The 16,851-nt window shown below is 44.1% G+C and overlaps 1 protein-coding gene across 5 annotated transcripts in view; it reads right to left on the bottom strand.

Annotated features, from left to right (window-relative positions):
* The window catches only part of LOC115175842 (atrial natriuretic peptide receptor 1), a 111,825-nt gene that overhangs the window by 57,968 nt on the left and 37,006 nt on the right, over positions 1-16,851 (bottom strand). For all 5 annotated transcript variants that reach the window (XM_029735399.1, XM_029735398.1, XM_029735396.1 and 2 more), the window contains one exon: positions 9,939-10,074. In XM_029735399.1, the coding sequence (XP_029591259.1) occupies positions 9,939-10,074 (136 nt within the window). The remainder of the gene's footprint in view (positions 1-9,938; positions 10,075-16,851) is intronic.

Raw genomic sequence — 16,851 nt, 5'->3', positions numbered from 1 at the left:
TGAAGTGTGTCATTAGATTTTTTTTTCTCACACAGATAATGCCTAGGTAACTGGATTACTCTATTTAGAAAATGTACCCAATTACAGCCCAGTTTGCTACCTACATGAAAAAAATACTACAGTTTATAGTAAATACTACAGTATTAACCGGAAAAATACACTGTAGTAAATACTACAGTAATGTCCACAAAAACACTACATTCCGCAAAAATATTACACTTTTTTTAACTATAGTAAATACTACAGTATACAATTTGCATATACCCTGCCCATTCCCCTCCCCTATATCCCAATTTCTGCCACCCATAAGTGAGAAACCTACTGAACATGCCAAGTATAGATCATATACTGTATTACCTTCCCTACAGGTTATAGAAAAGAGCAGAAGCTCTGGACTATGCGTTCAGACCCCAGTCCTACCTACCTAAGAAAATGGCGCCGCAGTGGATAGCAGCTATTTTCTGGGCTCCTAATTTACATCTCGCTGGTTTTTCCATGCATCATCGAGTCCGGACGGCGGCCTCGGGTAAGATGAACGAGGGAGGGGTGTGCTTCTTTGTTAACAACAGCTGGTGCGCTCTAATGTTAACGAAGTCTCACGTTTTTTCTCGCCTGAGTTAGAATACCTCATGATAAGCTGCAGACTATACTATTTACCATTTTCTGTAGCTATCTATTTACCACCACAAACTGATGCTGGCACTAAGACTGCACTCAACGAGCTGTATAGGGCCATAAGCATAGAAGAAAATGCACATCTAGAACAGCCACTTCTCGTGGCCAGGGATTTTAATGCAGGGAAACTGAAATCCGTTTTACCTATTTTTTACCAGCATGTCACCTGTGCAACTAGAGGCGACAAAACTCTAGGTCACCTTTACTCCACCCACAGAAGCGCATACAAGGCTCTCCCTCACCCTCCCTTTGGCAAATCTGACCATAACTATATCCTCCTGATTCCTGCTTACAAGCAAAAACTGAAAACAGGAATTCCGTTAGCTGGTCATTGAAAAAAAAGCTGATAATTACAATTGTTGCTGACCAAAATGACAGGGAGAAAAAAATAATGCTGTTTATTCATTGACGGAAATACCAGTAGATGTAAATAGATTTGCTTATTGGTCTGTAGGTTAGTTTGCATAATTCTGTGGAATTAAATTGGCCTGTGTGTATTTTCATTAGTCATCATGTAGGCCTATCTAATTTATCCAACACAATTATTACATGCGTACTTGTCACGGATCCCTCCGGAACTTTCATTACGCACACCTGGCCCCTATTCACACTGATTGTATTTGTATATATGTGCCCTATGTTCACTATGGTCTTGTTGATTATTGTTACTATGTCCGTTGGTCGTGTGAGTACCTGTGCTGTGTGTTTTAGGCTTTCGTGCCCTTGTGGATTGTGCAGATGATTAAGGGTCTCGTCCCGTGTGTTATTCATTGTGAGCGTGTGTTATTTATTCGAGGTACTCCTCACTCTTTTGTTTTGTGTTTCAACCCTGTGTTTTGTTATGTGTTTGTTTGGTCTTCGTCCCCGTGCCTTTACACGGCACGTCGTAATTTGGGCATAATAAAAAACCCTATTACGCATTCCTGCGCCTGTCTCCAGATCTTTCATACCAACGTGACAGAATAATCGACCATTAAGGGAGACAGCGGGAATGGCCCGTCCAACGACGCTGCGACTGGTCCGTCCGGCCACGCCGCAACTTCAGCAGCTGCAACTGGCCCGTCCAACGTCGCCACAACGGGTCCGTTTGACGACGCAACTTCAGCAGCTGCAACTGGCCCGTCCAACGTCGCCACAAAGGGTCCGTCCGACGACGCAACTTCGGCAGCGGCAACTGGCCCGTCCCCGTGCCTTTACACAGCACGCGGGTAATTTGGGCTTAATAAAAAAAACGATTACGCATTCCTGCGCCTGTCTCCCGACCCTTCATACCAACGTGACAGTACTGCATACAGAGACTATTTTGAACTGGATTTCTACTGTAGTAAAATATGTGCTTTTCTAAGCCAATTCAATACGCAACAACTCTAAATGCAATCGCATGTTAAAAAACGTTAGGGGCACGATTAAAAAGAGCTGCTATTTTTATTTCTCAACTGGTAATTGAAGCACGCCTCCCATTGACCAATTAAGCGCAGGCAACAAGCTGTCAGTGTGTCACCGACCACTTTACAATGTGAGCTGGAGGCAGTATGCATTTTGAAAACATACTTAATTATTTGAACCCTGAATATTATTATCTTACTTCAAAGTAGCTTTTAGGCAAAATCCGACCATGGACGTGGAGGCAATTATTTTATAAAGACTTCATAGGCAGAGTGTGAGTTTCAAGTTAGGGAAAGCTTACAATTCATCCTACATTTACATCATTTAGCAGATGCTCTTATCCAGATCGACTTACATGAGCAATTAGGGTTAAGTGCCTTGCTCAAAGGCACATTGACAGATTTTTTACCTAGTCAGCTCGTGGATTCAAACCAGAAAACGTTTGGTTACTGGCCCAACGCTCTTAACCGCTAGAATACCTGCCTGCCACTCCTACCATTTCTACCATTCTGCATGCCAGTTATGATTTTCATATACGCATTTCTGTGGAACAGTTTCATTTCAATCATGTGGTTAATCATACAAATCTGAATTAAAATGATACAGGTCTAAAAGTTAAAAGTCAACTAATGCTATATCACCAGCCTCTTCCATATGGACACATTGATACACTGTGATCCATTGGCAGCTAAAGAAATGAGTGCATGGAACTCATAGCCTATAGGCCAAATGCAGCACTAGGCCTTTAACTTCCATTTCTCTTTCACACTGAGGATTGGTGATTATCGAGGTGGAGATTGTTGGAAAGATTTTTCAAATAGCTTACTGTGAGGAACTATAGGCTTAATATAGTATCATTTGTAATGGATGTAAAAAAGAAAAAAAAAATAACTTTCCTACATTTCCACATTTCCAGTTACTAAACATTATCAGGAAGGAGAAACCAGACACATGCTCATTGCTCACATGGAGCACTCCAAACGAAAGACAATGAAAAAATGGACAAATCTCATATGTTGGTTATTAAATAAACCAAAACTTGTTTCTCACATGGGTAGCAGGTTGTAGCAACGTTTCCACTCTGAGAATGAGAACAGTAAATGACTGTGATCAATACATGCATTAACAGAAATTAATGTAACCAAATGACAGGGATTAACGGTACATTGACTACTGGTGACATATGTAATGGGGAATTGATTGAAAAAAAACTAAGGGAAAATAATTCACACAATGGAACAATGAATGCGCAACAATTGGCGGGGGACAGCTGAGCCATTCTGGAGAGAGATTCGCCTATACAGTGCATTTGGAAAGTATTAAGACCCCTTTACTTTTTCCACATTTTGTCTTATTCTAAAATGGATTAAATAAAATAAATCCTCATCAATCTACACACAATACCCCATAATGACAAAGCGAAAACAGGTTTTAAGATTTTTTAGCAAACGTATTACAAATAAAAAACAGATATATCGAAATTGATTGGACATGATTTAGAAAGGCACACACCTGTCTATATAAGGTCCCACCGTTGGCAGTGCATGTCAGAGCAAAAACCAAGCAGTGAGGTCGAAGGAATTATCCGTAGAGCTCCGAGACAGGATTGTGTCGAAGCACAGATCTGGGGAAGGGTACCAAAAAAATATCGGCAGCATTGAAGGTTCCCATGAACACATTGACCTCCATCATTCGTAAATGGAATAAGTTTGGACCCACCTAGACTCTTCCTAGAGCTGGCCACCCGGCCAAACTGAGCAATCAGGGGAGAAGGGCCTAGGTCAGGGAGGTGACAAAGAACCCGATGGTCTCTGACAGAGCTCTAGAGTTCCTCTGTGGAGGTGGGAGAACCTTACAGAAGGACAACCATCTCTGCAGCACTCCACCAATCAGGTCTTTATGGTAGAGTTGCCAGACGGAAGCCACTCCTCAGTAAAAGGCACATGACAGCCCGCTTGAGTTTTACAAAGGGCACCTAAAGGACTGTCAGACCATGAAAAACAAGATTCTCTGGTCTGATGAAACCAAGATTGAACTCTTTGGTCTGAATGCCAAATGTCTGGAGGAAACCTGGCACCATCTCTACGGTGAAGCATGGTGGTGGCAGCATCATGCTGTGGGGATGTTTTTCAGCGGCAGGGACTGGGAGACTAGTCAGGATCGAACAGAGAAAAGTACAGAGAGATCTTTGATGAAAACCTGCTCCAGAGCGCACAGGACCTCAGACTGGGGAGAAGGTTCACCTTCCAACAGGAAAACGACCCTAAGCACACAGCCAAGACAACGCAGGAGTGGCATAGGGACAAGTCTCTGAATGTCTTTGAGTGGCCCAGCCAGAGCCCAGATTTGAACCCGATCGAACATCTCTGGAGAGACTGAAAATAGCTGTGCAGCGACGCTCCCCATCCAACCTGACAGAGCTTGAGAGGATCTGCAGAGAAGAATGGGAGAAACTCCCCAAATACACCTGTGCCAAGCTTGTAGCGACATACCAAATAAGACTTAATGCTGTAATCGCTACCAAAGGTACTTCAACAAAGTACTGAGTAAAGGTTCTGAATACTTATGTAAATGTGATATCTGTTTTTTTACAAACATTTCTAAAACCTAGTTTTTACTTTGTCATGATGGAGTATTGTGTGTAGATTTATGAGGGATAAAAATATATATATTTTAGAGTAAGGCTGTAACGTAACAAAATATGAAAAAGTCAAGGGGTCTGAATAGTTTTGGAATGCACTGTATCTTCGCCACACATCCCTCCCTTCTTGTCTCAACATTTAAAATGATACTCAAGACACATTATCTTCACACATATTTTAGATGCTTTTCACTGACAGCCGCCACTCAGTGATCATCTAGGCATATCGTCACGCATGCTACCCAAATTGCGGGTTTCCAAAATAGGCATAGGCCTACGAGCTTAGGATTTGAAACAATCCACAGATATTTTTTTAAAGAAGCTTATGATCCTTATTTCCTCTGTGGCTAAGTCATGCTTTCTGGTGAAGTATTTAGCATTATTTTATTTATTTCTGTAAAGACAGGAGTAATAATATACTTTTGGCAAAATTATTTCCGTTTACTTCCCTATTGGATCTGCTATGCTTTTTCTCTCCTGTTCTATTGATTTTCATATCAGCTTTATTTAGTTTTCCAGAAGCCAAAGGCACAATTCTGGTCATATTAGCAATCCATCCTAGTTGTTGAATTTTAAGATTCCCCCTCTTCCTAAGTTTCTAAAAGAGATTTTCATCTGTTACATATGGAACCGCTATCAGGTGCACTGTTTAGAATGGGTGTTTTCCCACAAATTGCATTTTGGCAAATGTTTGAAAATGACATTTTATTGGCTGCTTCATTACATTAGTTCCATGTTCTGTTAAGATGCATTACCATAATTTATATGTGATTTCTGTCATTTTGAGCACAGTGGGTGGACGCCCTGATTTAAATCTTCCCGGTAATGTTGTCCGGTGCCACATTTTCCTAAGGGAAACCTTGATATGTACATATCCCAACCAGAAGCCACAAAATACAGGCAACATTCGCACTGAGATAAAGGCTAGAGCCGCCGCTTTCAAGGAACGGGACACTAATCCGGATGCTTATAATAAATCCCGCTACGACCTCCGATGAGCCATGAAACAGGCAACGCATCAATACAGGACTAAGATCGGCAGCTCTGATGCTTGTTGGATGTGGCAGGGTTTGCAAACTATCACGTATTACAAAGGGAAACCCAGCCGCGAGCTGCCCATTGACGCAAGCCTACCAGATGAGCTAAATGCATTCTATGCTCGTTTCGAGGTAAGCAACCCTGAACCATGCATGAGAGCACCACCTGTTTCTGGACAACTGTGTGATCTCGCTCTCCTTAGCTGATGTGAGTAAGGCCTTTAAACAGGTTAACATTCACAAAGCTGCAGGGCCAGATGGATTACCAGGATGTGTACTCAGCGCATGCGCTGACCAGCTGGCAAGTTTCTTCATTGACATTTTCAATGACCCAGTCTGTAATACCTACATGTTTCAAGCAGATCACCATAGTCCCTGTGCCCAAGAACAGCAAGGTAACCTGTCTAAATGATTATTTCCCCATAGTAATCACATCTTGAGCCATCAAATGCTTTAAAAGGCTGGTCATGGCTCACAACAACACCATCATCCCAGACACTCTGGACCCACTCCAATTCGCATACCACCCCAACAGATCCACAGATGACACAATTTTTATTGTACTCCACACTGTCCTCTACTACCAGGACAAGAGGAACACCTATGTGAGAATGCTGTTCATTCACTACAGCTTAACGTTCAACAGCATAGTGCCCTCCAAGCTCATCACTAAGCTCAGGACCCTGGAACTGAACACCTCCCTCTGCAACTGGTTCTTGGACTTCCTGATAGGTGATAAGGGTAGGTAACAACAAATCCGCCATGCTGACCATCAACACAGGAGCCCCTCTGGGGTGTGTGCTTACTCCCTGTTCACCCACGACTGTGTGGCAGCACATGACTCCAACACCATCCGTGATCAGGCCTACCATGACAGTGGTAGGCCTTTTCCACCGACGACAATGAAACAGCTAGGGAGGAGGTCGGTGACCTGGCAGTGTGGTGCCATGACAACAACCTCTCCCTCAATGTCAGCAAGACAAAGGAGCTGATCATGGAATGCTTGGCATCCGAGCGCAAAGCGCTACAGAGGGTAGTGCGTACGGCCCTACATCACTGGGGCTGAGCTCCCTGCCATCCAGGACCTCAATACGAGGCCGTGTCAGAGGAAGGCCCTAAAAATTGTCAAAGACTCCAGCCACCCAGGTCATAGACTGTTGACTTTCTGATACCGCACGGCAAGCGGTAGTGATCCACCAAGTCAGGAACTAACAGGACCCTGAACAGATTCTACCCCTCAAAGCCACAAGACTCCTAAAAAGTTAACCAGATAGCTACCCGCACTATCTGCATTTACCCTTTTACACTCTTTTGACTCATCACATACACTGCTGCTACTGTTTATGATCTATCCTGTTGCTTAGTCACTTTACCCCTACCTATATGTACAGTGCCTTCAGAAAGTATCCATACGCCTTGACTTATTACACATTTTGTTGTGTTACAGCCTGAATTCAAAATGTATTAAATTATTGTTTTTCTCACCCCTCTACAAACAATACCACATAATGACAAAGTGAAAACATGTTTCTAGAAATTGCTGCAAATGTATTGAAAATAAAATACAGAAATAACTCATTTACATAAGTATTCACACCCCTGAGTCAATACTTGTAGAAGCACCTTTGGCAGCCATTAAAGCCGTGAGAGTCTTTCTGGGTAAGTTTCTAAGAGCTTTCCGCACCTGGATTGTGCAACATTTGCCCATTATTCCTTAAAAAATTCTTCAAGCTCCGTCAAATTGGTTGTTGATCATTGTTAGACACTAACACAGATTTTGAAGTAGATTTAAGTCAAAACTGTAACTCGGCCACTCCCGAACATTCCCTGTCTTCTTGGTAAGCAACTCCAGTGGCCTTTTGTTTTAGGTTATTGTCCTGTTGAAAGGTGAATTCATCGCCCAGTGTCTGGTGGAAAGCAGACTGAACCAGGTTTTCTTATAGGATTTTGCCTGTGACATTTATTTTTTATTCTGAAAAACTCCCCAGTTATTAACGATTACAAGCATACCCATAACATGATGCAGCCACCACTATGCTTGAAAATATGGAGAGTGGTACTCAGTAATGTTAGGGGTGCAAATCCAATACAACACATAACACTTTGTATTCAGGACAAAAAGTGAATTGCTTTGCCACATCTGCTGTATTACTTTAGTGCCTTGTTGAAAACAGAATGCATGTTTTGGAACATTTAGGAAGGACGCCTGCTTCTTTGTAGTGACTGGGTGTATTGATACACCATCAAAAGGGTTTTTAATAACTTCACCATACTCAAAGGGATACTCAATGTCTGCTTTTTTTTTTTACGCATGTACCAATAGGTGCCATCCTTTGCGAGGCATTGGAAAACCTCCCTGGTCTTTGTAGCTGAATCAGTGTTTGAAATTGAGGGACCTTAGAGATGAGGGACCTTAGAGATAATTGTATGTGTGGCATACAAGATATGAGGTAGTTATAAAATAATTATGTTAAACACTATTATTGCAAACAGAGTGAGCATTCAAATTGTTAAGCAAATGTTTTACTTCTGAACGCATTTCGACTTGCCATAACAAAGGGGTTGAATACTTATTGACTCAAGACATTTCTGCTTTTCATTTTTTATAAATGTTTAAACATTTCTAATAACATCATTCCACTTTGACATTATGGTGTATTGTGAGTAGGCCAGTGATAAAAAAAAAGTAGGCTGGAACGCAACAAGATGTGGAAAAGGTCAAGGGGTGTGAATACTTTCTGAAGGCACTGTACATACTGTATCTACCTCAATTACCTCGCAGCCTGCACGTCAACTCAGCACTGGTACCCCGTGTACATAGCCAAGTTATCGTAAATCCTTGTCTATTTACTCCTTGTGACATTATTTTTCTAATTTTCTCTCTGCGTTGTTGGGAAGGGCCCGTAAGTAAGCATTTCACTGTTAGTCCACACCTGTTTTCTACGAAGCATGTGACACAATAACATTACATTTTATTGGATTTTGATTGATTTAATTTACAAGTTATGGAAAATGTGCTATTTTATTATTTCTCCATTATGTTTGCTATCATGCTGTGTTGTTATGTGTTGCTGCCATGCTATGTTGTTGTCTTAGTTCTCTCTTTATGTAGTGTTGTCTCTCTTGTCGTGATGTGTGTTTTGTCCTATATTTTTATTTTATTTTAAATGTTTAATCCCAGCCCCCGTCCCCGCAGGAGGCCTTTTGCCTTTTAGTAGACCGTCATTGTAAATAAGAATGTGTTCTTAACTGACTTGCCTAGTTAAATAAAGGTTCAATTTAAAAAAAATATATTTAAAAAAAATTCCTCAAGGAGGAATTTGGGGCGGCAGGTAGCCTAGTGGTTAGAGAGTTGGGCCAGTAACCGAAAGGTTGCTAGATCGAATCCCCAAGCTGACAAGGTAAAAATCTGTTGTTCTGCCCCTGAACAAGGCAGTTAACCAACTGTTCCTAGGCTGTCATTGTAAATAAGAATTTGTTCTTAACTGACTTGCCTAGTTAAATAAAAGGAGAAAGACTCCATTTCTATGTCAAAGATATTAACACTAAACACTATGGTAAATAATAGATTCATGTCTGCAAACACTACAGTATACTAGTCTGCAAAAACTACAGTAAATACTACAGTATACTACAGTCTGCAAAAACACTACAGTATACTGCAGACTGAAAAGACACTACAGTAAATACTGCAGTATACTAAAATCTGCAAAAAGTCTACATTAATTACTTAAGCAATAAGGCCCGAGTGGGTGTGGTATATTGGCCATATACCACAAACCCCCGAAGTGCCTTATTGCCATTACATAACACGGCTGTCAGCCAATCAGCATTCAGGACTCGAACCACCCAGTTTATAATATAGTATATACTACAGTTTTATTTCACAACATTATTTATACTATAGTTAACTATAGAAAAAAGGGCTCCAAAAGGGTTCTTCGGCTGTCCCCATAGGAGAACCCTTTTTGGTTCCAGGTAGAACTATTTAGGTTCTAGATAGCACCTTTTTTCCTAAAAGTGTACAGATGATGGGCGACATTTTCTGTCCAATGCATAGGCCTTAAAGTGAGCTAAATAGTGATCTTACCAAAAACAACCATATCATTTCAAATGGACGGTATGGCACTACTGAAAAATAAGTTTGGAATATTATTTTGATACGGGCATTGTTTGTGTGTGTATCTGCGTTGACTCACCGTGGTACGTGCGGTTCCACATCCTCTTGGTGACGATGTCCCCTCGCGGCCGGCCCCCTGCCTCGGCCATGGTCTCGTTCAGGGCCTGAGAGTAAAGCATTACCCCGTCATAGAAGCCTCCTGCTATCAGGTTCGTCTAGAAGGATGGAGGGAGGAGGACAGTCATCAAATCTTGTTACATCCACTCTCATACCATCTGTTGTTCTCTCCTTTTCATCTGTTTGTTACTTGTTTTCTACCTGTCTATCTTTTCATCCACTTTTTAGTCCTCTACCTCTCTCAGACACACGTCTGAGTGTGTCTGAGAGTATCCATAACAGTGTGTTTGTTTGTGCGTGTAAGGGTGTGTGTGTGTGTTTGTCTACATGTTTGTGTGCGTGAGTGTGTGTGTGTGTGTGTGAGCCAGAGTCAAGCCTGTATGTGACTTGACTTGAATAGACCTTGAAAGAGTTCACGCTGACATAGGGATTATTTACTGGCCCCGAATGTAACTGTGTAACTATAAATATGAACTATTATAGAATGCCTAACACAGGCTCATAAGTAAAACCTGTATTTGTTTGAGTTAGAGCCCAGACTATGAGCATGGATTTACACTTGTGCCAAAACTGGCCATATCTCTACATCACTCAGACATGGAGAAATAGATCCTATTCCCCTGTGGTTAGAAATATGTCTAACCTCCCACTGCGGACTTGGGACAGCTGGAGAAGCTGGAGAATCTTTCACTGAATTATAATTCAAGCCATCTACAGTCAGGTCCAGAATTATTGGCACCCTTGATAGAAGATGAGAAAAAAAGATGGTATAAAATAAATAATACAAATACTGAGCTATAGTGTATGCTAAAAAAAAAAAAAGAGATTTTTTTAACAAGTAATAATTCTTTATCTTAAAAAGATATGGGGTGAAATGTATTGGCACCCCTGTTTTCAATACCACCTCACCTTGCGAAGATAAAGGCACAAAGAGTTGTTCTAAAATGTTTTATGAGACTGCAGAACACTTTGGGAGGGATCTTAGACCATTCCTCCACACAGAATCTTTTCAGATCAAGTCCGGAGACTGAGATGGCCATTGCAAAATGTTGATTTTGTGGTCAATTAACCATTTCTTTGTGGATTTGTATGTGTTATTGTCTTGCTGGAAGATCCACTTGCCTACAATGATCAGCCCTCTGGCCGAGGCAAACTGTTTTTTGGCTAAAATGTCCAGGTACTGGGTAAGGTTCATGATGCCATTGACCTTAAGAAGAGTCCCAGGACCTTTCTCTGAGCAATTGTATTAGTTTAAAAAAAAAATTGGGGGGGGGGAGGGTACAATATATAGCTCAGTATTTGTATTATTTATTTTATTCAGTCTTTTTTGTTCATCTTTATCAAGGGTGCCAATAAATCTGGGCTTGACTATATGTCCATTTATTTTACCTTTATTTAACTAGGCAAGTCAGTTAAGAACAAATTCTTATTTTCAATGACGGCCTAGGAACAGTGGGTTCACTGCCTTGTTCAGGGGCAGAACGACAGATTTTTACCTTGTCAGCTCGGGGATTTGATCTTGCAACCTTTCGGTTACTAGTCCAATGCTCTAACCACTAGGCTACCTGCCGCCCATCCACCAGTAAACCTTAAAATCCAAACAATATTAGCTAAAACATAGCCGACAAACTATACATCCACCCATCCAACCAACCAACTATTCCTTCATACATGAATCAAACATAAGCTTAATATAAACAAACATTATGCATATTTATCCAGTTCTTTTCTCTGTCTTTCTATTTAAATGGACCTTTTACTCTGTACATGTTGTGAGATTCAGTGTGTATTTTTAATAAGTACAGTAGTGATTGGATTTTACTGACTCGTGCTGTGGCAGGTATTTTGACAGATGCTGTCGTTGTTGCCCACAGGTAACAAGAGATGAAGATATGAAGGAGTTTAATAATGAAACTATGAATCTATAATGAATCTCCAAAGCATGCAGAAGTAGTTGTAGGGGTGAGAAAAATAACTTCCAATATGGGCATTTAAAGTTTTGGGCAGCTGAAAGACTGTCAAAAACAGTGGCCAGGTGGACTGATTCAAGCCCAGTACAGACACATGGAAGAGAGAAAAATAAAGCTTGGGATATGGAGAGAGCTGTTCACTGGAAAAAGACAGACAGAAGGACAGACGGACGGACTAACGGGCAGACAGACAGACAAAATCCAAATTTATGTTAGAAAAGGCAAGTTTCGTCCTGGTGAGTCGCAGACAGATGTGACAGCAAAGCAGACAAAATTAAGTAGGTGTTGGCCACAGTGGAGTTACACAGAAGTGTGTCTGTGACTCATCAGGACGCCACCTTTCTACCATAAATGTGGCTTAAAGGCCCAGTGCAGTCAAAAAACGTGATTTCCCTGTGCTTTATATATTCTTACACACTATGAAGTTGGAATAATCCTGTGAAATTGTGAAAGTGATGATAATGCCCTTTTAGTCTAAGAGCTGTTTGGTGGGATGGAGTTTTGGCCTGTCTGGTGACATCACGGTAAATTGGTTAATAGACCAATAAGAAAGATAGTTCCAAACCGCTCTGCCAATAACAGCTAGTTTGCAGGCCACTCCCAGACAATCCTAGTAAAATTCTTGCTTGAGAAATTGCTCTTGCTAATAAGCTATTTTTGTTTATTTTTACCATTTTAATTGAAAACAATCACAGTTAGGTACTTAATTGTGTCCAGAAAGGATTTGATATTGAGATAAAAATGGCTGCATTGGACCTTTAACAGGCAAGGCAAGGCAAGGCAAGGCAAGGCAAGGCAAGGCAAGGCAAGGCAAGGCAAGGCAAGGCAAGGCAAGGCAAGGCAAGGCAAGGCAAGGCAAGGCAAGGCAAGGCAAGGCAAGGCAAGGCAAGGCAAGGCAAGGGCAAGCAAAGGCAAGGCAAGGCAAGGCAAGGCAAGGCAAGGCAAAGGCAAGGCAAGGCAAGGCAAGGCAAGGCAAGGCAAGGCAAGGCAAGGCAAGGCAAGGCAAGGCAAGGCAAGGCAAGGCAAGGCAAGGCAAGGCAAGGCAAGGCAAGGCAAGGCAAGGCAAGGCAAGGCAAGGCAAGGCAAGGCAAGGCAAGGCAAGGCAAGGCAAAGGCAAGGCAAGGCAAGGCAAGGCAAGGCAAGGCAAGGCAAGGCAAGGCAAGGCAAGGCAAGGCAAGGCAGGCAAGGCAAGGCAAGGCAAGGCAAGGCAAGGCAAGGCAAGGCAAGGCAAGGCAAGGCAAGGCAGGCAAGGCAAGGCAAGGCAAGGCAAGGCAAGGCAAGGCAAGGCAAGGCAAGGCAAGGCAAGGCAAGGCAAGGCAAGGCAAGGCAAGGCAAGGCAGGCAAGGCAAGGCAAGGCAAGGCAAGGCAAGGCAAGGCAAGGCAAGGCAGGCAAGGCAAGGCAAGGCAAGGCAAGGCAAGGCAAGGCAAGGCAAGGCAAGGCAAGGCAAGGCAAGGCAAGGCAAGGCAAGGCAAGGCAAGGCAAGGCAAGGCAAGGCAAGGCAAGGCAAGGCAAGGCAAGGCAAGGCAAGGCAAGGCAAGGCAAGGCAAGGCAAGGCAAGGCAAGGCAAGGCAAGGCAAGGCAAGGCAAGGCAAGGCAAGGCAAGGCAAGGCAAGGCAAGGCAAGGCAAGGCAAGGCAAGGCAGGCAAGGCAAGGCAAGGCAAGGCAAGGCAAGGCAAGGCAAGGCAAGGCAAGGCAAGGCAAGGCAAGGCAAGGCAAGGCAAGGCAAGGCAAGGCAAGGCAAGGCAAGGCAAGGCAAGGCAAGGCAAGGCAAGGCAAGGCAAGGCAAGGCAAGGCAAGGCAAGGCAAGGCAAGGCAAGGCAAGGCAAGGCAAGGCAAGGCAAGGCCAAGGCAAGGCAAGGCAAGGCAAGGCAAGGCAAGGCAAGGCAAGGCAAGGCCAAGGCAAGGCAAGGCAAGGCAAGGCAAGGCAAGGCAAGGCAAGCAAGGCAAGGCAAGGCAAGCAAGGCAAGGCAAGGCAGGCAAGGCAAGGCAAGGCAAGGCAAGGCAAGCAAGGCAAGGCAAGGCAAGGCAAGGCAAGGCAAGGCAAGGCAAGGCAAGGCAAGGCAAGGCAAGGCAAGCAAGGCAAGGCAAGGCAAGGCAAGGCAAGGCAAGGCAAGGCAAAGGCAAGGCAAGGCAAGGCAAGGCAAGGCAAGGCAAGGCAAGGTAGGCAAGGCAAGGCAAGGCAAGTGGCAAGGCAAGGCAAGGCAAGGCAAGGCAAGCAAGCAAGGCAAGGCAAGGCAAGGCAAGGCAAGGCAAGGCAAGGCAAGGCAAGGCAAGGCAAGGCAAGGCAAGGCAAGGCAAGGCAAGCAAGGCAAGGCAAGGCAAGGCAAGGCAAGGCAAGGCAAGGCAAGGCAAGGCAAGGCAAGGCAAGGCAAGGCAAGGCAAGGCAAGGCAAGGCAAGGCAAGGCAGGCAAGGCAAGGCAAGGCAAGGCAAGGCAAGGCAAGGCAAGGCAAGGCAAGGCAAGGCAAGGCAAGGCAAGGCAAGGCAAGGCAAGGCAAGGCAAGGCAAGGCAAGGCAAGGCAAGGCAAGGCAAGGCAAGGCAAGGCAAGGCAAGGCAAGGCAAGGCAAGGCAAGGCAAGGCAAGGCAAGGCAAGGCAAGGCAAGGCAAGGCAAGGCAAGGCAAGGCAAGGCAAGGCAAGGCAAGGCAAGGCAAGGCAAGGCAAGGCAAGGCAAGGCAAGGCAAGGCAAGGCAAGGCAAGGCAAGGCAAGGCAAGGCAAGGCAAGGCAAGGCAAGGCAAGGCAAGGCAAGCAAGGCAAGGCAAGGCAAGGCAAGGCAAGGCAAGGCAAGGCAAGGCAAGGCAAGGCAAGGCAAGGCAAGGCAAGGCAAGGCAAGGCAAGGCAAGGCAAGGCAAGGCAAGGCAAGGCAAGGCAAGGCAAGGCAAGGCAAGGCAAGGCAAGGCAAGGCAAGGCAAGGCAAGGCAAGGCAAGGCAAGGCAAGGCAAGGCAAGGCAAGGCAAGGCAAGGCAAGGCAAGGCAAGGCAAGGCAAGGCAAGGCAAGGCAAGGCAAGGCAAGGCAAGGCAAGGCAAGGCAAGGCAGGCAAGGCAAGGCAAGGCAAGGCAAGGCACAGGCAGGCAAGGCAGTCAAGGCAAGGCAAGGCAAGGCAAGGCAAGGCAAGGCAAGGCAAGGCAAGGCAAGGCAAGGCAAGGCAAGGCAGCAAGGCAAGCAAGGCCAAGGCAAGGCAAGGCAAGGCAAGGCAAGGCAAGGGCAAGGCAAGGCAATGGCAAGGCAAGGCAAGCAGCAAGGCAAGAAGCAGGCAAGGCAAGGACAGCAAGGCAAAGGACAGGACAGACAGACAGCAGGACAGACAGCAGGACAGACAGACAGACAGACAGACAGACAGACAGACAGACAGACAGACAGACAGACAGACAGACAGACAGACAGACAGACAGACAGACAGACAGACAGACAGACACAGGTACATTAGCTGGCCCCTGAGCGAACAACCGTCCCCACACTCCATCCCTCGTTGGCTCTAATAAAGGTGGAGCGCCTGCCCCCCACATCTCTCGTTCAGCACTTTAGCAGGCACCACCTAGGGACGTTGAGTACCAATTTAAGCTCTCTTACAGAGGAAACCCCTGAATTTTAGCCAGGCAGCTCTCTACACCCACACTCCCTCTACATCTCATAATCACTCTATTACCACCCACAACTCAAACATAATAACATCATTTATATACCTTGACATGGTTTCACAGAATAAATGTCTTGCACAAACTGTGTAATTTACAAAATGTTCATAGAGACATTTTAATTGTGTATTTAGGTGAAACTTACTATGTCTACCACACAAATACAATGTGATCTAAAGATGCATGGAACTGCTTTCACGAGCTGACAAATCCACATAGATGTTTAGCCTGAACTTTAGCCCGTCTCCTAGCGTAATAAGCAGGGCTGCTCAAGTACACTGTACAATACTGGCTGCCATTTCTACGTTGGATCCGTGTTGCTATAGCAATTAGGATATCATCAAGTTTTCCTAAGTGCCAAATGAGAGGGGAAGCGTAACTTTCTACCTTTCCTGGACTGTTGCTGCGTTAATTAGTGACCAGCTCGCTAGCTTCCTAACTGAGGGGCCATTGATTGGGCTGAGACTAGAGACACTGGAGTGTGACACACAGCCCTGTCACTCCAATTAGCTCAGCACCACCATGCTTATGAGAGTCTGTGAGAGACTTTCCAACAACCTTAGCTCACCGACACTGAACCCAGCAGTGGCTATAAAGCAACAGCTTGTTATTTTCCATAAACAACATGATGCCACACACCAAAAAGATCCCCAAAATCTTCCCAAGGGGAGATATGCAACTCAATATGCTCTCCTTGACAGATAAATCCCTGTTTGCAGTGTAAAAAGACCTGTGGCATAACTTCATCTATCGAAAGCCAGGTTTGTGTGGAAAATATACACTCTAGCAAGCCCAATAATCCACTTAGAAAACAGGGTGACGCATGAGATTCATGAATGCTACTACTGTATGTTTCAACACCAGGATTCTCAGAGACAGAAAAAGCAGTAAGCCACTGGCATTCAGCCAATTTTCATTTCTGCAAGATGCTTCTGTACAGTATATCACATTGAGAGCTTGTTATCGGTTCTATAACCTATATTATATTAGCATAGCTAAAAATAACACTGTTCTTTTAATGAATGCATAGCTAACCATTTATTATAGCAATGGTTACCAGAACTGCATGTCCCAACATGCAGAATTTAGCATTTCAGTGGAACATCTAAATCTGTTGCCAGACAACAGTCTAATTAAGTTGGAATTTTACTTGACAATCATACTTAGGGACTGTGCAAACCAAGTGCAGGGAAATGACCATTTCTAGATGTCCCACAGCGATCGCTGACTGACTTTAAAGTACTGGAATTTAAATGCAACACCTATACTT

The sequence above is a fragment of the Salmo trutta genome, chromosome 36 (genome assembly GCF_901001165.1).
Source record: "Salmo trutta chromosome 36, fSalTru1.1, whole genome shotgun sequence".
NCBI classification, from domain to species: domain Eukaryota; kingdom Metazoa; phylum Chordata; class Actinopteri; order Salmoniformes; family Salmonidae; genus Salmo; species Salmo trutta.
Note: the sequence above shows the minus strand (reverse complement) of the source record. Positions and strands in the feature narration are given on the sequence as shown.